Source organism: Nicotiana attenuata, unplaced genomic scaffold (genome assembly GCF_001879085.1).
Source record: "Nicotiana attenuata strain UT unplaced genomic scaffold, NIATTr2, whole genome shotgun sequence".
Classification (NCBI taxonomy): Eukaryota; Viridiplantae; Streptophyta; class Magnoliopsida; order Solanales; family Solanaceae; genus Nicotiana; species Nicotiana attenuata.
The window spans coordinates 123,290-148,750 of record NW_017672804.1 but is presented as its reverse complement, the minus strand read 5'-3'; the positions used below and the strand labels follow the sequence as shown (position 1 = coordinate 148,750).

General features: G+C 36.9%; 1 protein-coding gene across 1 annotated transcript; it reads left to right on the top strand.

The window, feature by feature from the left end:
- Window positions 1–17,583: 17,583 nt before the first annotated feature.
- On the top strand, window positions 17,584–22,141 carry LOC109214574 (receptor-like kinase TMK3). The gene is made up of 2 exons (XM_019378514.1): window positions 17,584–20,464; window positions 21,208–22,141. The coding sequence occupies exons 1-2, from the start codon at window positions 18,073–18,075 to the stop codon at window positions 21,708–21,710; spliced, it is 2,895 nt and encodes a 964-aa protein (XP_019234059.1). The 5' UTR covers window positions 17,584–18,072; the 3' UTR covers window positions 21,711–22,141.
- Window positions 22,142–25,461: the final 3,320 nt, after the last annotated feature.

Here is a 25,461-nt window from a genome sequence, read left to right as displayed (position 1 = left end):
GACGTACCACCAGACTGTAAAGCCTTATTGGTAGCTTGCAAGGCTTCAAAATTCGTAACCATACCGCTTTTGATGCCTTCTTCGATTCTTTCTCCCAGCTTGATAATGTCAGAAAATTTGTGGCCTTCGATCATCATCAGCCTCTCATAATACTGTGGGTCTTGGGCCCGAACGAAGAATTTGTTCATTTGCTCTTCTTCCAAAGCAGGCCTAACCTTAGCAGCTTCTAACCTCCATCGAGTAGCATACTCACGGAATGTTTCTGTGGGTTTCTTCTTCAAATTTTGAATATAGAACACATCTGGTGCATTCTCTGTGTTGAACCTGAATCTGTCCATAAAATCGGACACCATGCTTACCCAGTTTGACCACTTCTTCGGATCTTGGCTAATGTACCAAGATAAGGCATCTCCCTTCAAGCTCCTCATGAAAAGCTTCATGCGGATTTTCTCGTCTCCCCCTGCTCCGACTAGCTTGTCGCAATATGTTCTCAAATGAACTCTCGGATCCCCCTTACCATCAAACATCTCAAACTTAGGAGGTTTGTACCCCTCGGGCAGTTCGACATCGGGTTGTATGCAAAGATCTTTGTAGTTCAACCCTTCAATCCCTTTACTTCCTTCGACGCCCTGAATTCGGCTAGTCAGCTTCTTAAGCTCTTCAGCCAGGTTTCTGATGAGCAAGTCCTTATCATCGGACTCGGGTGTGCTTGAAATGGGTTGGGTGGAGTGCGGCACAGTCTCCACGTAGATGGGGGTATTATGTTGGCAATGATCATTTGTGGAGTTCTGGAGTTCCGGGATGAGCAGTGGGGTGTTATTTGAGGTGTGGCAGGTATTGCAGTGGTGGTGAGGAATGGGGTGGTTTTGTTGCTTTGGGATATTTTGTGGAGGTACAGGATTCTGAGTATTTGGGAAAGTAACCTCTGGAGTAGTGAGAGAAAATGACAGATTTGCCAGATTCCGGACTTGATCAAGTTCCTCTTGAAATTTCAACAGCTTTTGTTCCAGTTGGGATGCATTTTCCTTGGGAATCAGAGTACCATGACCGTGAGTGACCTCTACCCGTTCAGTTGAGTTTTCCTTTCTGGTGTTGTTCAAATCTTCCATCTTTCCTTTGTTCCTGTTTCTGACGGGGCTAGGAGGAGGAGTGGGTGGAGGGCCCTTGGATCTTGTGGAATATGATGATGATGCCAGAGTGCACGAACTAACCTTTGGGGAGGGGAATAAACAAAAGTAAAAACGAAAGGGTAACAAGTCAGTTAGGATTATAACAAAATGTTGCAATATTTAAACACATAGTGCGTAAAAATAAAGCGTGTCCTAATTTGGGGAACCTCTTAGTGCCCGAGGTAGGCCTAGCGACAAGTTGATTTGGAGAACTTAGTATGTTAAATGCCTCATTTTATTGATAAAAGTAGCCGAATCCCAAAACGACACTAAATAACAGGAAATAAAAATGTCACTAGTGGCCATAGACCTTGTGAGCACGTGATTTTTGCCCTATATGAATTACTCCCAGAAATTCAAACAAAATGATTTCTTTCATTATTTTGCAATTTGGTGGATTTTTGTGACATGTTGTAGTAATTGTTTGCATTTTATTTGTGCATGATAATTCATATTAAAAATACAAAAAAATATGCATTTGCATTTAGGAGTTTAATTTCACATTTTTAGGTATTAATTTGTTTTAGAACGAAACATGAAAATCACAAAAATAGTTCACTTTTGCATGTTATTGTTTAAATTGAAAAATGGGCACAAAATAGTTTTAAAGTAATTTTAGGCATTAATTAGTTTAGCTTAATTTTCATTTTTATTTTTTACATCTTTATAAAATCAAAATAACACAAAAATACAAGGTGAAAAAAAAATATACAAAAAAAAGGGGAAAATTAGATAAAAGAAATAAAAAAAAACAATCTAAAAGAGGGTGCTTTAATAATACTCAGTTTTGGGCCGTTTGGTTACATTTTACCCAGCCCAAAAGAATCCCAATCACCCCAAAAACCCCTCAAAACCGGACCAAGCCACTGGCCCAAACGCCCTGCCCGGTCCAATTGCCCCATACTCAAAACGACGTCGTTTTGACGTCGTTTAATCACGACCGTCCATCCCCCCAAATCCAATGGCCACGATTGATTCTCAAATTTAAATAAAACTGTCCGAAAATTATACAAAAAACCAAAACACAATCCATCTTCCTCGTACTCCCTGTAACGCCACCGTCACCCCACCGTCCACCACCGTCTTCCGCCCTAGCGCCGCCGGCCGGAAATCGCCGCCGCCGCCGGCGATGCTCCGATGGCCACCAAAATTACACCCTAGAACCACTGTTCTCCCCTCTTTCCAACCATGCCCTCAGCTCCCCTCGAATCATAGCCAATCTCGTCGAATATTCCATCTAAACTTTTCCGGCCATGACACCACTTCTCCCAAACCGGTCCAAATTAACACCCTAGGTCCCTTTCCCCTCCCCCTATCCAAATCCCCGGTTAGTTTTTCTCGAATCTGCCTCGAATTAGTCGAATCTCAGTCTGAATATTTTCCGGCCAAGACCCAAAGTATGCCAAATAGTCCCAAATTAACACCCTAGGTTCATCTGAGTCTCCTCTACCCAACCCCCATAGACACTTGTCTCGAATCTGCCCGGAACATTACAAATTTTAAATCCAAAAGTCCGGCAGAATCCTAACTCAGAAATCTTGGGGATTTTGGACCGCAATTTCCCTAATCACGTGTTTTCTTTTGAAAACACACGATTAGGGATGTTACGTGTCAAGAATCCCGGAGGATTCAAACAACAATAGCTGGTCAGAGTTCGCCCATAGTCAGTCGAATGCCCAAAATTAGTAAGTTTTGTTCGATTCTGTTTTGATTCTGTTCAGTATGCTCTTGTTTAAATCTGTTTGGATTAGTCTTTTAATTCTTTAGGGCTACTTTTGATTTTCAATTTTTTTCTTCAGTTATTTAATTCTTTTACTGGTTATTATTGGTTAGTGATAATTAATTAGTTTTAGTTTACTTTAATTCAGTAATTGATTAGCTATTTCCATGTTCAGGATCTAAGCTAAGTTTTGTTCTTCATGTCAATACTGTTTCCCAGGTATTCATATAGCGTTTTTAAGTGGTCTGATTTTAGGTTCAGTGTAGTCGACTCATGAATTGTTTACTGCAATTTGTGGTTTTATTGTTTCCACCTCTTGATTAGCTAATTTGTCTAGTTTGATTAGCCCTAGAAATAGATTGTTGGTTATAGCTGATGGACTAAGTTTAATTTGGTCAGTAGTTTCCCAGGGAATGCTAAGGGTAGGATTAGGCATGGAAAAGGGTAGTTTAATCAGATTTTGGTATTGTTGAGTAAAGTAAGGGTAGAATAGGAATTGTAATGGGTATAGGAACCTTCTAGGAATGGACTTATGTGCATATTTCAGTAAACTTTAGGTAGTTACTTGTGTAACAAGTCAAGGATATAAAAGGGTAAAAATAGAATTAAAATAGGGACTAACGGGTAAAGGGAAAAATCTGAAGTTGGACCCATAAGTTCCACTATAAATAAGGTCATTCATTTGCCCTTGATTCAGAAGTTTTTTGGGAAGCCTCAAATTCCCCAAAAAAAAAATAGCTTTATGCTTCACAAAACTAATTGAAAATTCGAATAAGAAATTCCGAGATCTGAAAACTTTCTTTGTCATCTTAGAAAAACCAAAAATATACATAAGTCACAAAAATACAAAATCACTGTTTATATTGCAAGTTCTGTGGATCACTGAACAGTTCTGCCTGAAAATTACTATTGTTTGACTACTGTAACTCGGAGTCTGTTTTGGTTTGTGATCTCGAGTCAATTTGGAGTGATATTAAGGCTGTTTGGCTTGGTTTTGAATACTGGAGCTCATCAACTCTTAAATCTGGCTATGTTGTTGCTGGTTGATGGTTTAGTGATCTGCTGTGGTTGTCGTTGCTACTGCTAATCTGTTGTTACACTGGTTGTTGCTGATCCTTCCTTTCTCTTCTATTTCATTGCACCTTCAGGTACATGTTCTCAATTCTGACTTGATGTAATCGAAGGGGAAATGTTATAAAGTGTTCGCTCATTTGCTCCTGGAAAGCACGTCTGTTTGGGATATAATATGTTGACAGTTAATTAGATACTAGACATGATTGTTTAATTCAACTCTGACTCGTATTCATTTAAGTGAATTGTTTTGGACTGTTAAATCTGAAATTATGTAGTAGTAATCTAGCATAGCTATGTATGTGCTTTAGTTTAGTGTTGTGTTAGCAACAAAAACATAAATCTGAAATGATTTAGATTTACAGTTGATTCTGAAATTAGCATGTGATGTCCATGACCATTGTGACTCCAAGTTGAATATACATTTCTAACTATTGCAGTAGCTAGTATAGGGAACTAGTTAGTAACGTTAATAATACGGACAGCCGGCTGTAATTGTTCTGTGATCAGACATGAGTGAAACACGGATTAAGTCCACAAAATTGTTCACGCTAACAATTAGGTAACTTAGTAATTTGCCTCTCGTCTTTAGTATTGTTTAAAATAACGTGGTCTAATCCTCCATTAGAAATCAAACAATTGCTATCTTGTGCATTTGAATAAAATAATTTGGGATAATTTGGGAGGCAAACTGTTGAACAAATTGTTGGTATGCCAGACTTGGGGGTTCGATCATCCGTTCTTCCCTATGTTGCCTGATTTAATTCGTCTGCTTTGGGCCACCCTCAGGCCCAATTCGTAGCTATTGGAAATATTGTCTAGTGTGCACGTACAATGTGGCTTGGCCTCTTTGGACCCAAATCATTTTAAGTTTTTCCTTTTAAAAATAAAATGAGACGAGCCTCGTCGGATAAAATACACAAATTACGGGGCCCTCAATAAATATTATATTAATTTTTAGACTCCGGGATGGGCCGTTTAGCGAATTTCGCGGCCTTCCCCAAAAAATAACGCGTTAGTCTCTTCAGGCGCGCCTTTAATAATATTACATTCCTAAATTCGGGTGCACATTTATGTGACCCAAATCCAAATCTCAACGGAGTCGAAATGTGTTGACAACCACGGGTGCACTGGTGCGACGAGGTTCAGGACGCATTTTCACGACGTTGCAATTCTTATTAAAAATAAAAACTAAATAAAAGCGATTACTAATAAAAGATACATAGGTTAGCACACGTTTTTGAAATCAGATAAAATCAAATACAACTGTTGAGCGACCGTGCTAGAACCACGGAACCCGGGAATGCCTAACACCTTCTCCCGGGTTAACAGAATTCCTTACTCGGAGTTCTGGTTCGCGGACTGTTAACAGAGTCATAATCTCCTCGGATCGGGATTCAACCGGTGACTTGGGACACCATTAATCTCCCAAGTGGCGACTCTGAATATTAATAATAAATCCCGTTCCGATTGTCCTTTAATTGGAAAAAACTCCTTTACACCCTTGCGGGGTGTAGGAAAAAGGAGGTGTGACAGACCTTATTACATGAAAACTCCTATCTATTTGGTCCCAGAAGGACCTTCCCAAGACTCGGCATCTTTGGCTCCCTCGAATAGCTTCACCAGCTCGCGAAGTCCTAGCAACAGGTAGGCTCTGGCTAGGTGCCTGCCCTCGTTTCCTTCAACATTCTGGCCATCCTTGATCCTTTTAAGAAATTTCCTTTCCAGCTCAACAAAACCCCGCTCCAAGTATCCCAGTCGCTTGTTGGCACTGACAGCCATGTCTTTCCACTCTTCAATCAGCCTTTGGTTGGCTTCTTGTATTTCACGGTGCTCACTTTCACATTCCCGAATCCTCTTACACAGTTGGTTGTACTTGACCTGTGCTTCAGCCTTTTCATCGATGATCCTGTGACCTCGAACAAACCCGGGTTGACCTAGACCATTGTGATTATCCTCCAGCCAGCCTGAATAGTATGGGGTACAACCAGCATAGTATCTGTCTGGCTCGATTCTATCCCTTCCTAGGACGAGTTTGCAGTGCCACATATGCTGAGCTTGGCACTTGTAAGGGCTATCATCATCCTGAAATTCGGCCCGGAAGTGAATCATCTTGTCGACCCTTGGTATGACCTGCTTCCTACCAGCCTATCTCATAACTCGGAGAGGGACATAAGGGTAAGTTCCCTTCAGACATATCAGTATCAGAAATGGTGCATCCCGGGATCGGGCGATGAATTCTTCAGTAGGGAACCACTCGAACATTCATTGTACTTGGTCTTCCTTTAGATTTTCAAACAGTTCTACCCATCCTTTGGCATCTTCCGGCTGAGCGAACATATCAAGGATACAATTCATTCGCTTTAGGTGATGGAAAGCGATATGATCGTCCCAGTCCCTTCGTTGGATCTATTGTCGGTATTCACCCTTTTGTAGATGCTCCATGAGCCACAGCTGAAGTAGAAAATTGCAACCCTCGAAGTGACTAGCTCCCCGTTGACATTTCTCTAGGGCTCGGTATATTTCTGCGACGATCATGAGCACAATGCTGAATGGTTTCCCTCCAATTCCTTCCATTAAAGTTTTAGTGACCATGGCTAGTCGAGTGTGGATTCTTGCTTTCTTCATTGGAAACACAATCATCCCCAGAAAACAGAACATAAATACAAAGACCCTTCGATGGATATAACCCAATGAGGTAATGGCAAACTCATCAGGATAGGTACGGTAAGATTTGCTGTGACCGTACCTTTCGTACAAATAGTCAAAGGGAATGTACGACTCTTTCAAGCATGTCAAGTCTGGATTCTTCTTTAAACCCATCATTTTGAGAAAACCTATACCCTTACGGTTTTCCGGCATTAACAAACCCGGAGTTTCCCACGGTATACCAGCCAGTCCTCCTATTTCCTCGAGCAGGGGTGTCATCTCAACGTCTCCGAAGCGGAACACAAACCTATCACAATCCCAGAATAGAGTAGCAGCTTCTATGATTTTGTTGTTGGGTTGGATTTCCAGGAGAGAAGGTAGATTTCCTAGGTATTTCTGGACAAGAGTCTAATCACTGGAATGAAGATCCTCCCACCAGCTTAGCAATTTTGGGTGGATATTGGTGACCATGCCGAATCTGGGGACTTCGTGCCTCATGTTTCTGCAAGACAAAAGGGTTAGGCCCTTACCCCCACCAGACTCGACTATTAAATATCAATAATTGGCATAAAAGCATTTAGTTCTCCAAATAAATGCACAAAAAGTGGTAGTGTCCATTTGGGTTTTAGGGAAACCCAGTGGACTTTGGACAAGGCTATCTTAAAGAGTCATTATGCGGACAACATAACTGACTCGGCTAGGTTTGACCATGATGCATGCACAATTTAAATAGAAAAGGTTTCTATGGGGTTTTAGACTGTACCCTTGAGCGGACAACTCAAGAGGGAAAAGCGCGGAACCGTCGACTACACCGTTGATCGACTGGTTTTACCGCAAATATGCCTTTGTCAGATTTAGGGGGTGATAATATCGGAAGAGCGCAAACACTCATTATAAGCGTTGCTATGGTATTTTGTTTGGCACGAGTGGAATATGATGTTGAAAACATGCAGTTGCAATAATTTAAACAAGTTGTCACGTATTTGCACGTTCATAAAGCAATAATTACAATAATTTAAAACAGTAATAAAGGGATGCAGTAAAGGAAAGCAGTAAAAGAAATAAGGCAAAGAAAAAAAAGACAAGTTAGTTTTGTAGTAGAAGAAGGAATTAAATATTTAAAGGCATTAAGCAAATAAAGACATATAAAGAAGCGTAAAGTCACAATAATAGCCTGAAATGGTAAAAGCCTAAAAGAAATCCCCAACAGAATCGCCATGCTGTCGCGCCCCCTTTTTCTCGCTAAATCGGGTTTATGACATTTGGGAGGACAACTCGTTCCCTTTTGAGGAATTGGGTTTGAATTGAAGAGTCGCCACCTAATGATTAAAGTACATTAGGACACTAAGAAGGGTTTGATTTGAGTAATCAGAGATTGGGTAAGGGCTTGAAATTATCCCGAGGGGAAGGTGTTAGGCACCCCTCAGGATCCACTAGTGTGGTTCCCGGCCAGACAATTATTGTGAACTTAAGCGCAAATAACACATAGGCAAATAAAGACTCCAAGTAAGAGGGGATTTTCACATAATGGCTACAAATAAACAAAGTTAGAAAGAACCAAAGAAAGCTGATTTTTCTTAAAGAAATAGTTTGAAATTTTGAGATGAAGCAAAGAAACAAAGAAACAAAGGGGAGGGGGTCCTAGGTTTATAAATAATATGGATCACCCCACACAACATCCGATAATCACTCCTCGGTGAGGGGCTACACGTGATGTTATCGCGTGGTCATCATATCCATATCTACCCTTTCCCACCCTGTTAAGGTATTAAAGCGCGGAATGGTCTCGTTTACTTATTGCATGCTATTACTCGCCCCAATCCTATCAGTCCCGGAGGCATTTAGGACTACTAATCCTAAAGGAAAGGGATATTAGGCTTGTTTATAGTTTTAAAGGCAAAAACTCTAAGGCGGCATACAAAAAACACGTATAGCAAGTTGGGGAGGCACATAACAAGTAAAAGGCTCAGATATACCTCCTTTGACAGAGAAGCACATAATTTAGCATGTATTGTACATACTATTTAGGTTCTGATTAAAACTTAAAGGTTGAGGCAGACTGATTTGTTACATAGTTCAGATAAGAAGCCCAAATCAGGCCTGCCTGCTGGTTGTAGCTAATAAAATCTGATCAGTTTATAAAGTTTACCCTATGGTTTGCCTAAGTGTTGGACGAGGGTCCTATAGGTATGATATCTACTGATTTCGGAAACAATGAAGTAAACTGAATACATACTGATTTGAGAAAAGTTGTCAGTTATTAAAGAAAGACAAGTTTTAGCGAGAGATCATAAGTTTTGCAACGATGGTACGTCATTATTGCTGGTTTTAGACTTATAAGCGAGTGAAGCGATTCATACTTGATTAATAGTTCCTATAGGCATGCTTTCTATGCGTTGTTGATTTTTAAACACTTTTATGGACATAGTAAAATGCAGAAAACCTATAACCATGATATCTAGGTGCTGAACCTTTGTTTAAAGCCTATGAACATGATATCTAATTGCAGTTGATTATTTAAGACCTATAAACATGATTGCCTAATGAATAATGTATATGTAGAATTCAGAAAGACCTGTAGGCATATTTTCTATATGCATATGCAGGATTCAGATTTCCAGGTAATTATAGACATGGTATCTATATGAGAGAATGTAGAATTCCTACAGACATGGTATCTATATGAGAGAATACAGAATTCCTATAGACATGGTATCTATATGAGAAAATGCAGAAATTCAGAAATAACCTATAGGCAGGATATCTATATGAGAGTGCAGAAATTCAGAAATAACCTATAGGCAGGATATCTATGAGAGTGCAGAAATTCAGAAAGTACCTATAGGCAATATATCTACCCTTTGCATACATAGTTATCCCTCCCTTTTTCACTAGCCATTCCCTAGAGTTTATTACAAATTATTACAGCCCAGAAAAATAAAAGAATACATTGGAAATTAAAAAGTACAACCAAGGAGAGCCTGATTCACACTTCCTGTCTGAAATATGAAGTAAACCAACTCCAATGAGATCATGATCCAAAGCCTTTCTCCCATTTGGATGTTTCAAAGTTCCCTAAGAGCCTCGAAAAGGACTCCGGGCAATGCTCACACCCAAATGCATCACCAGATTAAGACATAGTGCGGTGTGGAAGGGCCAGCCCTCAAGTGTCCAAGTTCAGAGGGAACTCAAGGTCCCAAGGCAAGGCTCACAAGAGGGGGGCAGAACTTAGAGACTAAGAGAGAGTGCAAGTGCAGAAACAGAGTTCTGAAAGGGGGAAAGGGAAAGGGAAATATATACAAATAAATACACATAGGGATACATGGGAAATAGGGAAATTGAAAGAGGCAAGAGCAGGCTGTGGGCATACCCAGCAATAGGGAGTGCTAGCATACCCATAAGCCTGTTAGAGCACATTGTTTAGAGGCTGGGATCCCAAAGGATCAAGTTTAATTCATGGACAATAACTTACATATTGCCATGTCTTAAACCATAGCTCAAACACATAAAGGGGGTAGGGAATAGGGATTCATAGCAGAAACAGGCAGAAAGAAATCAGCATGCTAATTTAAATATTGAACTCTACAGGAACAGTAAGTAGACATGGATACACAAGTTGTAAATAAACACATTGTTGTGATGCTGAAGCTAAAATTAGGACATACCAGTTTCAAAGAAACAAATAGAGAAAAGCAGTAGGTCTTGTAAACAGGCCACAGTGGAGACAAGAAGAGAGAATAATATTATGTGTGAGTATGAGTTCAGAAGGATTTTCCTTTGTGTTTGTGAAAGAGTCGTGCCTTTATAGTGTGAAAATCAGGCAGAAATAAGGTAAGAAAACAATTAAGGAACTGATTATCAATTAAGAATCAATCACACAAGAATTCCCTTAATTAAGGAATTTAGATTCAAACGAGAAAACTATTTAAGGGAAGAAGTCTAATAAACATCTTGTGCAAAGCATGCAATTAGGGGTAAATACATAGAAGTTTTGTTTAAGTACAGAATTTTAAAATACGCGGTTGTACAATTAAGGTAAGAAAATCAATTAGTAGCCAGCAAATCAGAGGTCAGAGATTTTGTATGAATGAACCAAGTCAGAAAAGCTGAGAAAGGTTTTTAACTTAAGTCGAGTCATAGGGAAATCAATAACCAAGGAAAGAAAATCAATTAAGCCTATTCAGAAGGAGGTCTGAACTAATCACAAATTCAAAAGCCATTTTAGAGGGAAGTTCGTCACATATAAAGAGCATACAAACATGTTGAGTTGAAAGAAGATGTCGTGTCATTGTAAAATCAGTAGAAAAATCCAGTGTAAAAGAGTTTATCAAAAGTCAGAGTCGTATGAAAGACAAGGATGTCCCAACTCCGTTCAGAGACTCGAAATTGGTCTGAAAGAGTTGGGGGTTTTGAAATAAAACCCTAGTTCAGGCAAATCACATAGCCAAACATGGAAGAACCCCCAAATTCTAGGGTTTCCATCATTAATCGAGTGCAAAGATGAGAGGGCAAGTAATTAAATCGAAACAGGTTCAAAGGTCTCAAAAAAGAACTGAAACTTCTAACACGTTGCTTTCAGCAACAAAAACTCATGAGAAACATGATAGAAAAGTAACATGCAGAACACAGTAGAAGAGCTCAAAGAAAATAGAGTAAGAAACTAATTCGAAACATAATGGGAAAATTGATAAGAACAGTAGGAGAAGCATATTAAGACGTTTTTTAGAAGAAGCCTAACCTGAACTCAGTAGGTGAAACTTAATAGGAAACACTTAAGAACATAGTAAAGGAAGATACGGTAGGAGAAACATGCAAGAACACTATATAAGAAAATACAGTAGAAGGAGCATACAAGAACATGGTAGAAGAAACTGCAAGAACACAATAGAGACAAATACACACAAAAAGAAAGTCAGAGAAACATTTAAATACTTTTAGAGAAACCCTAGATCGGAAAAGAAATGGTTTTGAAATTAGTTTTTGAAAGAAAAGCCAGGAAAATCGTTTAAAATCTTAAGGAAAACATGGATATGGAACAGATCTAAAGAGATCAAAAAAACCTCAAAACTAGGATTTTCAGAGGAACCCAAACGACAAGAAAGGCTTGGATCTAAGCAAAAAAGAGTTGAGACCAGGCTTCGAAATAGACATAGTTTGCCGGAACGGGGCCGGAGATGGCCGTGGAACTCGAATCGACAGAGGTATGGACATAACCCTTCATGGTCGAGTCATGGAGCTTCAGTTAACCAAACGTGAGGATTCATAGGTGGCTTGGTGGGTGGTGAAACCACCATATATCTAGGTTGGAGGGTGACCGGAGAAGATGAACAGAATTCATCGGAGAGGAGGGGATGGGGATGGGGAAGGTTCTAGAGAGAACCAGAGGTTAGAGAGATAGAGACGAGTGAGGGAAAAATAAGGGGTATTGGGGAGGGGTCGTTTGGTTTAATTTAGGTAGGTTAAACGGGGACCGTTGATCTAAATGATCAACGGTCCATATTGGATGGGGTAGGTGGGTCGGGTAGGATAGTTGGGGCTTGGGTCGGGTAATCTGATTGGGCTGGGTATTGGATTGATCTAATTTGGGTTGGGGATTGGGTTTAATTAGGCCAGATTAGAAAGCCAAATGTGGCTATAAGTTAAATAGCTTCTTTTTCCATCTTAATTTATAAAAAATAATAAACAAATTTCTGGAAATAAATTAAAAGTACTAAAATGACTTATAATATATAATTATCAATTTAAAAATATAAAATCCCATTTTATAGATATGAGACGGATTTAAACTTAAAAATGGCTAATATTGCAATTATGCAATTTTATCCTTAAAAATACCAAATAAATTTATAAAAATGTGTAAAAAATATCTTAGCCATATTTTGGTACAAACATAAGAATCAGATAAATGAATCACAAAAAATGATAATTTTAGGGACCATCATTGGGTTTTTCTTGATAAAATAGGGCAGTAAATGGATTTAAAAATCCTTGAAAAATTAAAAAATAAATAATAGGACCTTGGGATGTACTTATATATGCCTATATAGGCTATTTTGAGGGTATTTTGCATATTTAAAAATAAAGGGAAAAATTGGGTATCAACATCAACCCCGGGCCCGCTTGGTCAAAATCGAAATTCGGACCAAAACCCGAATACCCATTCACCCCCGAGCCTGATTATGTAATTTATTTCAAAATCCGACCTCAATTCGAGGTATAAATCCCAAATTTCCAAAATACCTAATTCTACCCAAATCCTTAATTTCTACCATGAAAATCCTAGATTTGATGTTGAAAACTTATGAAATGTAATGGGTAATAGAAAAGAAGTAGATTAAAGCCACTTGCCCATGTATTTAGGAAGAAAACCTCTATGAAAAATTGCCTCTAGAGCGTTTAGGTTGAGAGTTTGAAAGAAATGAGCTAAATTCCGTTTTCCTCCTCTTTTACCCTACTGTAGCTATCGCAATTGCGAACTATGTGTCATAATTGCGATGATCGCAAAAGCGATCAACCCTTCACAAATGCGAAAAACCACTGAGCCTGTCTCGTTGCAAATGCGACAATTTTATCGCAAATGCGAACCCAAGCTGTCCGCAGATGCGAAAAATACTTCGCAAAAGCGAAGTAGTACAAGTCAGTAAAACCTTCACAATTACGAAGATACAGAGTCCGCAAATGCGAACTCTTCCCAACCCAGCCCATGCTCGCAAATGCGACTCATTACTCGCAAAAGCGAGGATCGCATTTGCGAGCCAGACCTTGCAAATGCGAGATCTGCAGGTAACACCAGAAGCAAAGAAGCATCAGCTATTTCTCTAAGTCAAAAATCACTTTGTAGCCTATCCGAAACTCACTCGAGCCCCTTCGGAGCCAAACCAAACATGCGCACAAGTGTAATAACATCACACGAACTCGCTCGCGCGACCAAAACACCAAAATAACACCTAGAACCACGACCGGACACCAAAACAAATGAAATTTTTAAAGAAACTTAAGAACTTTCAATTTTTCAGCCGGATGTTCAAATTACGTCAAATCAACTCCGTTTTGCACCAAATTTTGCAGACAAGTCATAAATACTGAAATGAACCTGTACAAAATTCTAAAATCGTAATCCGAACCCGGTAGCAGCAAAGTCAACCTGCGGTCAAACTTAGGATTTCTTTAAACATTTAAGCTTCTAGTTTTCAACAAATTACGTTAAATCAAGTTAGGGACTTCTAAATTCGACTCCGGACATACGTCCAAGTCCCAAATTACGATACAGACCTGCCGGGACTGTCAAGGCACTGATCCGGGTCCGTTTACTCTAAAGGTTGACCGAAGTCAACTCAAATAAGTTTTAAAGCACGATTTCACATTTTCATCAATTTCTCACATAAAAACCCTCCGGAAAAAGATACGGACTGCGCACGCAAAATCGAGAAAGGCTAAACGGGGCTAATAGAGGTTTCGAAACACAAAAATGAAGGCTAAAACTGAAAATGACCTATCAGGTCATCACAATGCAATTCCTATTATACAAGCTTCTATTTAATAATGTATTTAGCCAATCTGTAGTATTTGTTTTTAAGAAAATGGTCGATTTTACTCTGGATAAACAAATTCAGTCACTCAATTACAATCTTTTAAAGGATAATGAGAGGATCACTATATACCCACAATTAGATTCCTAATTTCATGTTGTCATCGTCATTTCTTAAAAAAGAAAATAATAGTAAAAACATTTGATTAAGTTATTTTTTAATTTCTCATTCAGTATTTTATATTTGCATAAGAGCTTGACTAATCCAAATTAGCATAGAAAAATCCTAGTATAAGAATAAAGGCTTTCTGTCAAAGATGATTTAGTGCTCAAATCTGACAATCTCTTCTATATATTGTTAAAAGGAGAGGAAAAAGCCCTCTCCTTAAGTCAAGTGGCAGCCGAGAAAAAAGCCACATGGCATTAGTAGTTAATAATTAATTATTTTTTTAAATTTAAATATCTATAAAATAATAAATTGAAATATATTATAATAAAAAATGAAAATTAAAAAAGAAATATCAATTTAAATTAGAGAGTAGTTTCAAGTTGGAGTTTTTAAATTATTTTGAAATAAAAAAGTAAAATTACAAAAAATAAAAAAAACTGCCAATTCAAAATTTCTTTGTTTTTTAATAATTTTTTTTAAAAAAATAAAAAGTTTATTTATTCAGAAAATATTATTGAGAATAATAGAATAAAATAAAAAATAAAAAATATATATTATAAAAATAAAGTAGCATACAAAAATATTAAACAAAGTAATATGCTAATAAAAGTTTCTATTAACAATATAATAATACTAAATATTGGATAATATAATTAGAAAAAATACCAAACAAGCCTATTATTCGATGTATATATAAGTCTCATTAATTTAATAGTTATTCATTAAAATTCAGATAATATAATTGACGAAAATAGGATAAAATTTAAAATAAAAAAAAGGAGAGGAAAATCCTCTCCTTAAGCCAGTGACAGCCTAGAAAAAAAGTCACACGGCATAAGTAGTTAATAATTAGATATTGGATATTATTTTTCAATTTAAATATTTATAAAATAATAAAATAAATATTTTATAATAAAAAATGAAAATTAAAAAAAAATTATCCATTCATATTGAATAGTAATTTCAAGTTGGAGTTTTTAAATTAATTTAAAATAAAAACAAAAATTACAAAAAATAAATCGCTGCCAATTCAAGAAAAAATTGTTTTTTATAATTTTTTTTCCTTTTTAAAAATAAAAAGTTTATTTAATAATTTATCGCATCGTACGGGTACAACTACTAGTTCTTATTAATGAGTACTCATCCTACGACAATCGTTAATCGTGTAAAGAAAAACTAAAGTAACTCTAATGAAAATTCTATAAAGAAATTCCGTGATTTTTATGCAGAGAGAAAAAAACAAAAAGAGAGCATCCGCCCCGATATGCCGGACTAAAATTCTGGACACCTCAATAAGCGACGCTCCAATTTGGACCCATGGAAATTGGAAAGAAAATAAAAACAAAAAAGAAGAAGTTGATGTTGTCTGAATGCTGCTCTCATCATAACTCGTCATCATTGTCCAAAACGCACAGTTGCCGACAGCGCCAGTTCTTCCTTTGACCCAAAAATAGGCATGCCACACCTTTTTCTTTTTTCTTAAAAATAAAAATAGAAAGGCTAATATTTATAAAATAAAAAATAAAACTGTGCATTCTTGCAAACAATGATTTGCAATTCTAATAACATTGGTGAATTATTTTTACATAATAGTATGTGTGAGTTTAACTTTTCGTCATTCGGTGAATTAGACTATATAAAAATCTCACGAACAAGAAAATTGTTGAGTCCTTTTCTTTTTGGACAACACATATGAACAGACTTATATTAATATTATACTGAGAATAAAGCCTAAAAACATGAAAAGATCTACTGGAATAAATATGAGTAGTAATTACCTCCGCCAACAAGGGTTGTTGCGGATCCTTAACCAGATGTCGGGCCTCAATTTGAACAACGGACGTCGGGTGGGAAAAAAAAAAAGTATAGTACCTCCTCATGGGTGGTCATTCAACTTTGTTTATTACCCAAAAGTCACTTTTCTTTCTTTTATTACGTAAACATCAATGAACTTTAAATTTATTACGAAAAAGTTATTTTTCTTTCTTGTGTTACACAAAAATTATTTTACTATGCTCTAATTACCACAATAATCACTTTGACCAGATTTTTTAAATCTTTCATCTGAAAAGTCTATTATGCCCTTGATATCATAAATTATCTCATTTATGTAATACCTTCTATATTATATGCTATATAATATACTTTTACCCAGGTATTTTACTTATAATTAAAATAACTTGATATTATTTTATTTCTTATTTTTAAAATATATTCGTACGTCTAATTTTTTTCTTAACATTAATTTTCAAAAAATATAAGTAGCATTATTAAATTTGTCAGTAATATTATCGTGAACGAATCTCAAGTCCATGTTCTTAACCATTCCTAATGAAATATTTTTAATGATAATCATAAAATAAAAATTATATAATTAAAGCTCACTGATTTATCAGCCAAGCCACACTCATTAATTTAATAAATAAAATACCCACTTTTATCACAATGACACACCAAATTAATACTTTTAATAAATAATATTAATAGTAGAGCTTTAAATTTTTTAATACTAAACACCAATATTTCTCAAACTTTTTTTAAAATTTTTATTGACTATAAAAAACTATCATTGTTTAAACAAATTTGTTTGTTATTATTTCAAGTAAATAATATATATTTTTTATCATTTTTATGTTTAAAATATGTTCATGTATAATATGATTAAACAAATTGAGTGTCATGAAAAAATTAAATGTATGGATATATTATAAAAATAATAAATAAATAATTTAAGTTATTTTAATATATGTAAAATACCTTAAAATATATTATATAGTATATAATATAGAAGGTATTACATAAATGAGAGTATTTATAATGTCAAGGACATAATAGACTTTTCAAGTGAAATATTATAAAATCTGTCCAAGGTGACTTTTGTGATAAATAGAGCAAAGTAAAATGATTTTGTGTAACAAAAGAAAGAAAAATGACTTTTAGGTGATGAACACAAAGTTGAATGATTTTTACGTAACAAAAAGAAGAAAAATAACTTTTATGTAACGAATACAAAGTTGAATGAACACTCATAAAATTTACTCCCGTTTATATGAAGAAATTCCAGGATTAAAGCACCTATTTTTTTGAGTGAATTTAGAAATAAATTGCTCATTTAAAATCTATATGTATATATATGAAATTATATTAAAATATTATGAGTGGACATAATTAAAATAAAATATTTTTAAAATCATAATAAAAACAAACAGTTTGACTCCCAAACAATAAATAGGTAGGGTAGAGTAGTATGTAAGGAGTCTATTTGTTAAAGAAAAACCACGTATGAAATACTTTTTGTCCATTCCATCCAATGTGGTTAGTTTCATTTAATAATTTACATTGAGATTGTTAAGATCTCACAGTCATTTACACAATCAACCAGCAAAATCTAGACAGATTTCATGTAACAAAAGGAAAAAGAAGAAAAGAGAAAAAGTGTGAGAAATCAAAGGACAGAGAGAGAAAGGGGAACAGAGAGTGTCATGAAATTGTACTTGCCTTTAGGGTTTGATCCACATGTAAAGGAGTGAAAACCCCTGCAGCTCAACTGTTCACTAACTCACTTCTCTTCCAAAATTCACTCACATTACTCCTTCAGTCCTTCATTAAATAAAAGGGTACTATTTTTACAATTCAGTTAAATACTTTGATCCTTTAGATGATGTTTTTGTATGTAAGCATTTTCAAGATTATTAGTTCATCTGGGGTTTAGAATTCTTGAAAGGAAAGTATGGAATTTTATGATAATCTTGAATTCTCATGATGCATGAATATGGATTTTGATTCCAGAGGAGTTGTTGTTGTATACTTATGTACATTTGCTGTAATTCTTGTAAATGTGGTTTTTTGTGTTACAAATCCGAATGATTTCAAGATTCTGAATGATTTCAGAAATGGATTAGAGAATCCTGAGCTCTTGCAATGGCCATCTAAGGAGAATGATCCATGTGGCCCTCCTGCATGGCCCCACGTGTTCTGTTCTAGTGACAGAGTGACTCAAATTCAGGTTCAGGATTTGGGTTTAAAGGGTCCTTTACCTCAGAACTTGAATGAATTAGATAAGCTTCAAAATCTTGGCCTTCAGAAGAATGGTTTTAGTGGTAAATTACCTACTTTTAGTGGATTATCTGAGTTGAAATATGCTTATTTGGATTACAATCAATTTGATACAATTCCTGGAGATTTCTTTAATGGTCTTAGCAGTGTTCAAGTTTTGGCTTTGGATAATAATCCCTTTAATAAAAGTGGATGGTCTATTCCAATTGAGCTGCAACATTCAGCTCAGCTGGCAGTTTTTTCTTGCACATCGTGCAATATAGTTGGACCATTGCCTGATTTTTTCGGAAAATTGCCTTCTCTTACTGCTTTAAAGCTGTCATATAATAATTTAACAGGTAAGATACCGGAGAGTTTTCGTGATTCAATGATTCAGATTTTGTGGTTGAATAATCCAATTAATGGTGGTGGAATGACTGGTCCAATTGACATAATTGGTACTATGAAAGAGCTTATGTGGTTATGGCTTCAGGGTAACAGTTTTACTGGATCCATACCTGATACGATTGGTGATTTAGTTTCTTTGAAGAAGCTTGATCTTAATGGAAATAAGTTCGTTGGTCTGATTCCGGAAGGATTGGCGAATCTAGACTTGGAAGAGTTAGACTTGAACAATAATATGCTAATGGGTCCTATACCAAAGTTTAGAGCTGCTAATGTTACATATTCCTCAAATTCATTCTGTCAATCAACTCCTGGTGTTCCTTGTGCTCCTCAAGTTAATGCACTTTTGGATCTTCTTGGTGGTTGGAATTATCCGGCCCAGCTTGCTTCTAAATGGACTGGTATTGATCCGTGTGTAGGTCCTTGGTTCGGAATCAGTTGCAATCCTAAAGGTCAGGTTACGATTGTTAATCTACAGAAAAAGAACCTTACTGGTACGCTTAGCCCTTCACTTGCAAACTTGGATTCACTGCTTGAAGTTCACTTGGAAGGAAATAGTTTGCACGGTCCAATTCCAGCAAACTTAACGCAGCTCAGATTTTTGAGATTGTTGGACTTAAGTGGGAATAATTTTGACCCTCCATTGCCTAAATTCAGGGATGGTGTTAAAGTCATTACAGAGGGAAATGCTCATCTTGTTGCTAATGTAATTGTGGGCGCTTCTCCTCCGAGTATTGGCCCATTTCCTCCATTGAGCCATAGTCCTAAACCAAGTAAGGGGTTACCACTGAAAAGCCCCTCACCTAGTGATAATCGACCAACATTATCAGATACACCACCTTCCCCAGAGACAAGGTCGGGATCAGGCTCAGACTCGAACAATAAGAATACCGTTATCATTGTAGTTGTGAGTGCAGCTTCTGCGGTCTTAATTCTTCTTGCAGTTGTTTTGGCTTTCAAGAGCAGAAAAAAAACAAAGAAGGCCGCTGGTACTACTGTTATCCACCCCAAAGACCCATTCAACAAAGATGACATTGTTAAGATCACAGTCTTAGAAGATCCTATGATGTACACTACACAGAGCGGTACTACAACTACAAGTAGTGGTGGAACAGAAGGTACTCAAGTGATCGATGGAAACCTTGCCATTTCAACCCAGGTCCTCCGAAAGGTAACTGATAATTTTGCACCAGAAAATGAGCTTGGTCGTGGTGGCTTTGGAGTTGTTTACAAAGGTGAACTTGAACATGGAACTCATATTGCAGTGAAGAGAATGGAATCTGCGATTATCAATAGCAAGGCGTTGGATGAATTTCAGGCGGAAATAGCTGTGCTTTCTAAGGTTAGGCACCGCCATTTAGTTTCACTTTTGGGATACTCTATTGAAGGAAATGAGAGGCTTTTGGTATATGAATATATGTCAAAGGGCGCTCTGAGTAGACATCTTTTCCGCTGGAAGAGCCTGAAGTTAGAGCCTTTATCATGGGCTAAGAGACTCAATATTGCTCTAGATGTTGCTCGAGGGATGGAGTACCTTCATAATCTGGCACACCAGAGCTTCATACATCGTGACCTCAAATCATCCAACATTCTACTAGATGATGGCTTTAGAGCAAAAGTTTCTGATTTTGGTTTAGTGAAACTCGCCCCTGACAAGGAAAGATCTGTTGCAACAAGGCTTGCTGGAACGTTTGGATACCTTGCTCCTGAATATGCTGGTAAGTTTGTGTTTTTTTTCCATTGGTATCTCTGTCATAGACACTCATCTTGACTGTCCTGGTAATTACTAGTAGTACTTTTTATCTTGGGATAAATATTGTCATTTTAGCATCAGTTATATTTTTTACTTTCTGCTAACCTGTTACATTAACTCATCTCTACCTGAATGGATTACCAATACACATTTAGTCCCTCTATATTTTTATAAATGCATCAGTTCTCCAATGAGAATCCAGACTGTTCCAAACGGTGCCCTTCTCTTCCTCCAGCAAAAATAAAATACAGTAACTAATGAAGTAATTCTGTTATTCCTCTATGCTGCCATTGTGGCTACTAAATTGATATACCTCGGACATTGATGTATCAATCTCGCTTCATTCAGTCACATTATCATTCTTTTCAATATAGTTGTTAAAAAGTTCAAGTAGAGGGTTTCACATCCTCTCTCCATATGATCATCCACAGCATATTTATCATCATGTCTCCACAGAAGAAATAGAAACTACGTCTCAATTAAGATACTTTTCTCTCGAGTCGTGGTACTGAAATGTGTTGCGTAAAACTATTTAACAAGCATGGCATGCTGAACAGCTGCTTTTTAAACTACCAAAGAATTTTGGTGCAGAAACTATTGCTGACTCAATATTTACGTTGCCAGTATATCTAAGTTCTCTGTCTAGTTGGACTAGTGCCCTCGTCACCTTTTTGCATCTATCCTAACTCCAATTTTACTTCTCTCCAGTAACCGGAAAAGTCACAACTAAAATAGATGTCTTCAGCTTTGGGGTGGTGTTGATGGAACTTGTGACTGGTCTAGCCGCCCTTGATGAGCAACGTTCCGAGGAAACTCGATATCTAGTTGAGTGGTTTTGGCACATAAAATCAAATAAAGGAAATCTCATTGCTTCCTTTGACCCAGCTCTTGACGCGAAGGAAGATATCCATGAGAGTATTTGCACTATGGCTGAATTAGCTGGACATTGCACCGCCAGAGATCCTAATCATAGGCCTGACATGTCACACGTTGTGAATGTGCTTGGCCAACTTGTTGAGACTTGGAAACCTTTTGAAGAATCGGACGAATATGAAGGAATTGACTACACTCTACCTCTGCCAGAAATGTTGAAGGACTGGCAACATGAAGACACTGGAGATTTCACTGGTACTAGTCAGGATAGCAGAGGAAGTATTCCTGCCAAACCAACTGGATTTGCGGATTCATTTACCTCAAATGATGCTCGATAGGTGAACTTGGTTCTGAGATACAAAACTCATTGCTTCGTGTGCTGCTCTTAGTTTTGCTTGAATTTTCAACATCCAATTTGTTTTCTGCTTGTGAAAATAACTTATGGAGCGTTGCGTTCAGTCAATGGTGAATATACAGATACTGAGTTGCCATGAATGAATGATCAAGGGATCAAACTGGAGTCATCCAGGTACGGAACAAAAACTTGAGAAATCCTTTTACTAGTTTTTAATGTTGCTTATACAGTTCTTTTGTTTTGAATGCTGCTTATTAAGTTATATTTATAATAGCTTGGTTCAAACTGTTGTATAAGTTATCTACTGATACTCTTGAGAGTCGTTTTTGTTTTCTGAGGGTAAGCTATTGGAAACATATGTGCATGTGATGCTCAAAGTAATTATGCTCAAAATTCTATTCTTGATTTTCTCGATTGGAAAAGGTCTCTAAACATCTTAGTTTGAATGAGTTAAATTGGGCTAAATCATTTTACTAAGGTATTTTGGTATTTTGACCGAGAATCCCAATTTACATTAGCTGCTCTTATGCATAGAGGAAGATAGGCATATATTCTCTTATTTTTAACATTTCTGGCTTGTTTTGAATTTGTTTATGAGATTAGGGAATGAACCCGTAAGAACGCATTTTACTATGTATTGAAAAGTTCTGGTCATAGAAAAATCCGAAGGAAATTTATTTTAGGACTAAAGTTATGAATAATGTTATAAAGTTATTCCCTGCCAACATTTCCGAATCTAACAGGGTTATTTATTTTGTATAATATTTAATGAGATTTTCTATCAGAGGTTTCCATAAATATTTGTGCTTACCGGTTAGGGACGGGTTCAATGGAGCAGAGTGGATAAATTATATTCATATAATCGATCGACCTCAACTAATTTGCGACTGCAGGGTAGTTGTACGGTTTATGGTTCAAGTGTCAAATTGTCCATCTTTTATTTCAAATAAAGGCGAACATCTCCGTTATTGTTTACAATTAATGGAACAAAAAGGTAAGCGGGACAAGGCACGTGGAACGGCATGACACTATGGTGGGAGAAGGTATCATGACTTCATCTGTTTCGTTCCATTGCCATCCCAGTTATAGCAGTAGGCCTAATAGGTAACCCTAATGCTTAGTAGTAGGCCTAATGTGGTTCTATTTCAGTCACTTTATATGACAAAATAAGTTAGAGCACGAGGCAGGTTGCTGTTTGTTGATGAAAAAATTGAAAAGGATTGCTCATCCGACAACTCTGATGTCCCTGTGAATGAAATGTTTCTTTCGTCCCATACCATAAAAAACTGTCGGTTGCACCTTTTTATTTGAGCCGAAAGAACGGAGTTTTTCGACGAATAATGTTTGCATTTTTATACTACTATTACATTATTATTTTATATTAATGGTTAAAGTATGGTATATAACTTTACTATTTTTCCTTTCTAGTTGATGTCTTACAAGTAACTAAGCCACTCTATTTTCCACGATCCAAAATCCAATTAGTCGTGATGACACCTAACCCAAACCAGCTAGGTAAGCCAGTTAACAACTATCCAATTTCGATGAAATTAATAAGACATTTAAGTAAAGAAAATATCTGAATCTATACATTTCCCAAGGATTGGTAGTACAAATCATGAGGTTCTTAGACTTAGAGTTTACAAAGCTGGTATGAAATAAATACATCATCTGTTAGAAATATACATAAACATATATTTTTTTTATAACTCTAAGGCTACCATGAACAAGAAGCAGCTACAATCGGAACGAAGGTACGTCTTCAAATTCAGCTCCCATCGATCACAGCAATGTTAGCATCCAACATCTGCACGCAAGGTGCAGAAGAGTAGTATGAGTACAACCGACCCCATGTACTTAATAAGTAACATGCCTAACCTTAGGTTGAAAGTAGTGACGAGCTGGAACAAAAGGTCGGGTCCGACACCAATAGCCAACAATAATTCATAATAACATAATGCAAGTAATAAAAGAAGTATCACGGAAATAGAATGCTCAACTCGTTCACAGTTCCAGAAAATAAGCATGCTTTTCAAGTAAATAAGTGAAAATCAAAATCTTTTACTGAAATCGCCAAAAATATGAGTAAGTTTGAAAACAATAATTTTTCCCAAAAAGCTTTTAACAGGTAAATGTTTTATTCTCCAATGGCATGAGGAAAATACATCTTTATGCCTGTATGTCAACATGCGGGAGAAGTCAGGAATGACGTAATACCGTACAGTATGAGGGAAATGCATCTCTATGTCTGTATGTCATGTATGTATGTCAATACAATGTATCTCAGAGATGAACTCATGTACTCACACTCTCAGAGTACTCAAACTCATTGTCTCGCATTCTCTCTCACCATGCTCAATACTCAGCACACTCAATCACTCAGCACCGTACAATACCTGCTGCGACATGTAGCCCGATCCAGATATAGCCTTAAGGCCCGTTGCGACGTGCAACCCGATCCACATATATATAGCCCTATGGCTCGTTGCGGAGTGCAACCCGATCCACAAATATATAGCCCTAAGGCTCGTTGCGGCGTGCAACCCGATCCATAAATATATAGCCCTAAGGCTCGTTGCGGCATGCAACCCGATCCACAAATATATATATATATATATATATATATATATATATATATATATATATATATATATATATATGTATATGTATATATATATGTCTGCAGACTCCGGAGCCCAAGTGCTATAATCCGCTCGAACAACTCACGTGTTGCACGGACAACTCACGTGCTATAGTATCAATATCAGGTCCGCACGGACAACTCACGTGCTGCACGAATTACTCACGTGCTATAGTATCAATATCAAGATCCGCACGGACAACTCACGTGTTGCACGTACAACTCACATGCTATAGTATCAATATCCTCACAATCAGGCCCTCGGCCTCACTTAGTCATCAATCTTTCCAGTCTCTCGGGCTCGCAATGCCATGAAACTAGCCTAAAATGATGATATAATGTGTCAATAAATATCAACAGAGACTGAGATATAATATGAATGAATGAACATGTCTGAGTATGAAATTACAATTTAATCAAATAATTCAACAGCAGAAAAGACATCAGCGGGTCCCAACAGAATAAGCATGAAGCCTAGACATGATTTCTAACATGGATCACAGCACAATAGCTCCAGTACATAGAGATTTCATGGTTACAGATAAGATGAGGTAACTACATAGTACTACAGGAATAACGAAGTCACAATTCACACGGTGCACGCCCACACGCCCATCACCTAGCTTGTGCATCACCTCAACACCAAACACATAACACGTAATTTGGGGGTTCATACCCTCAACACCAAGTTTAGAAGTGTTACTTACCTCGAACAAGTCAATTCCAATACCGAGCAAGCCAACGATGCTCCAAAAATGTCATCACGCACGTACCGACCTGCGAACGACTCAAAACTAGCATACATCCAATAATGCCAAAGGAAACAAACCCATCGATAAATGTTGAATCTTTAATCAAAAGCCCAAAATCATCCAAAAAGTCCAACCCGGGCCCGCACATCGGAACCCGATTAAACTCATAAAATCCGATAACCCATTCAATTACGAGTTCAACCATACTAGTTTCACTCAAGTCCAACTCCGAATCTATGTCCAAAACTTAAAAGTTCACTTTATGAAACTTTAGGCTAAAACCCCCAATTTTCTCTTTTGGAACCCTCAATCAAATGCCGAAAACGAAGATAGATTCATGA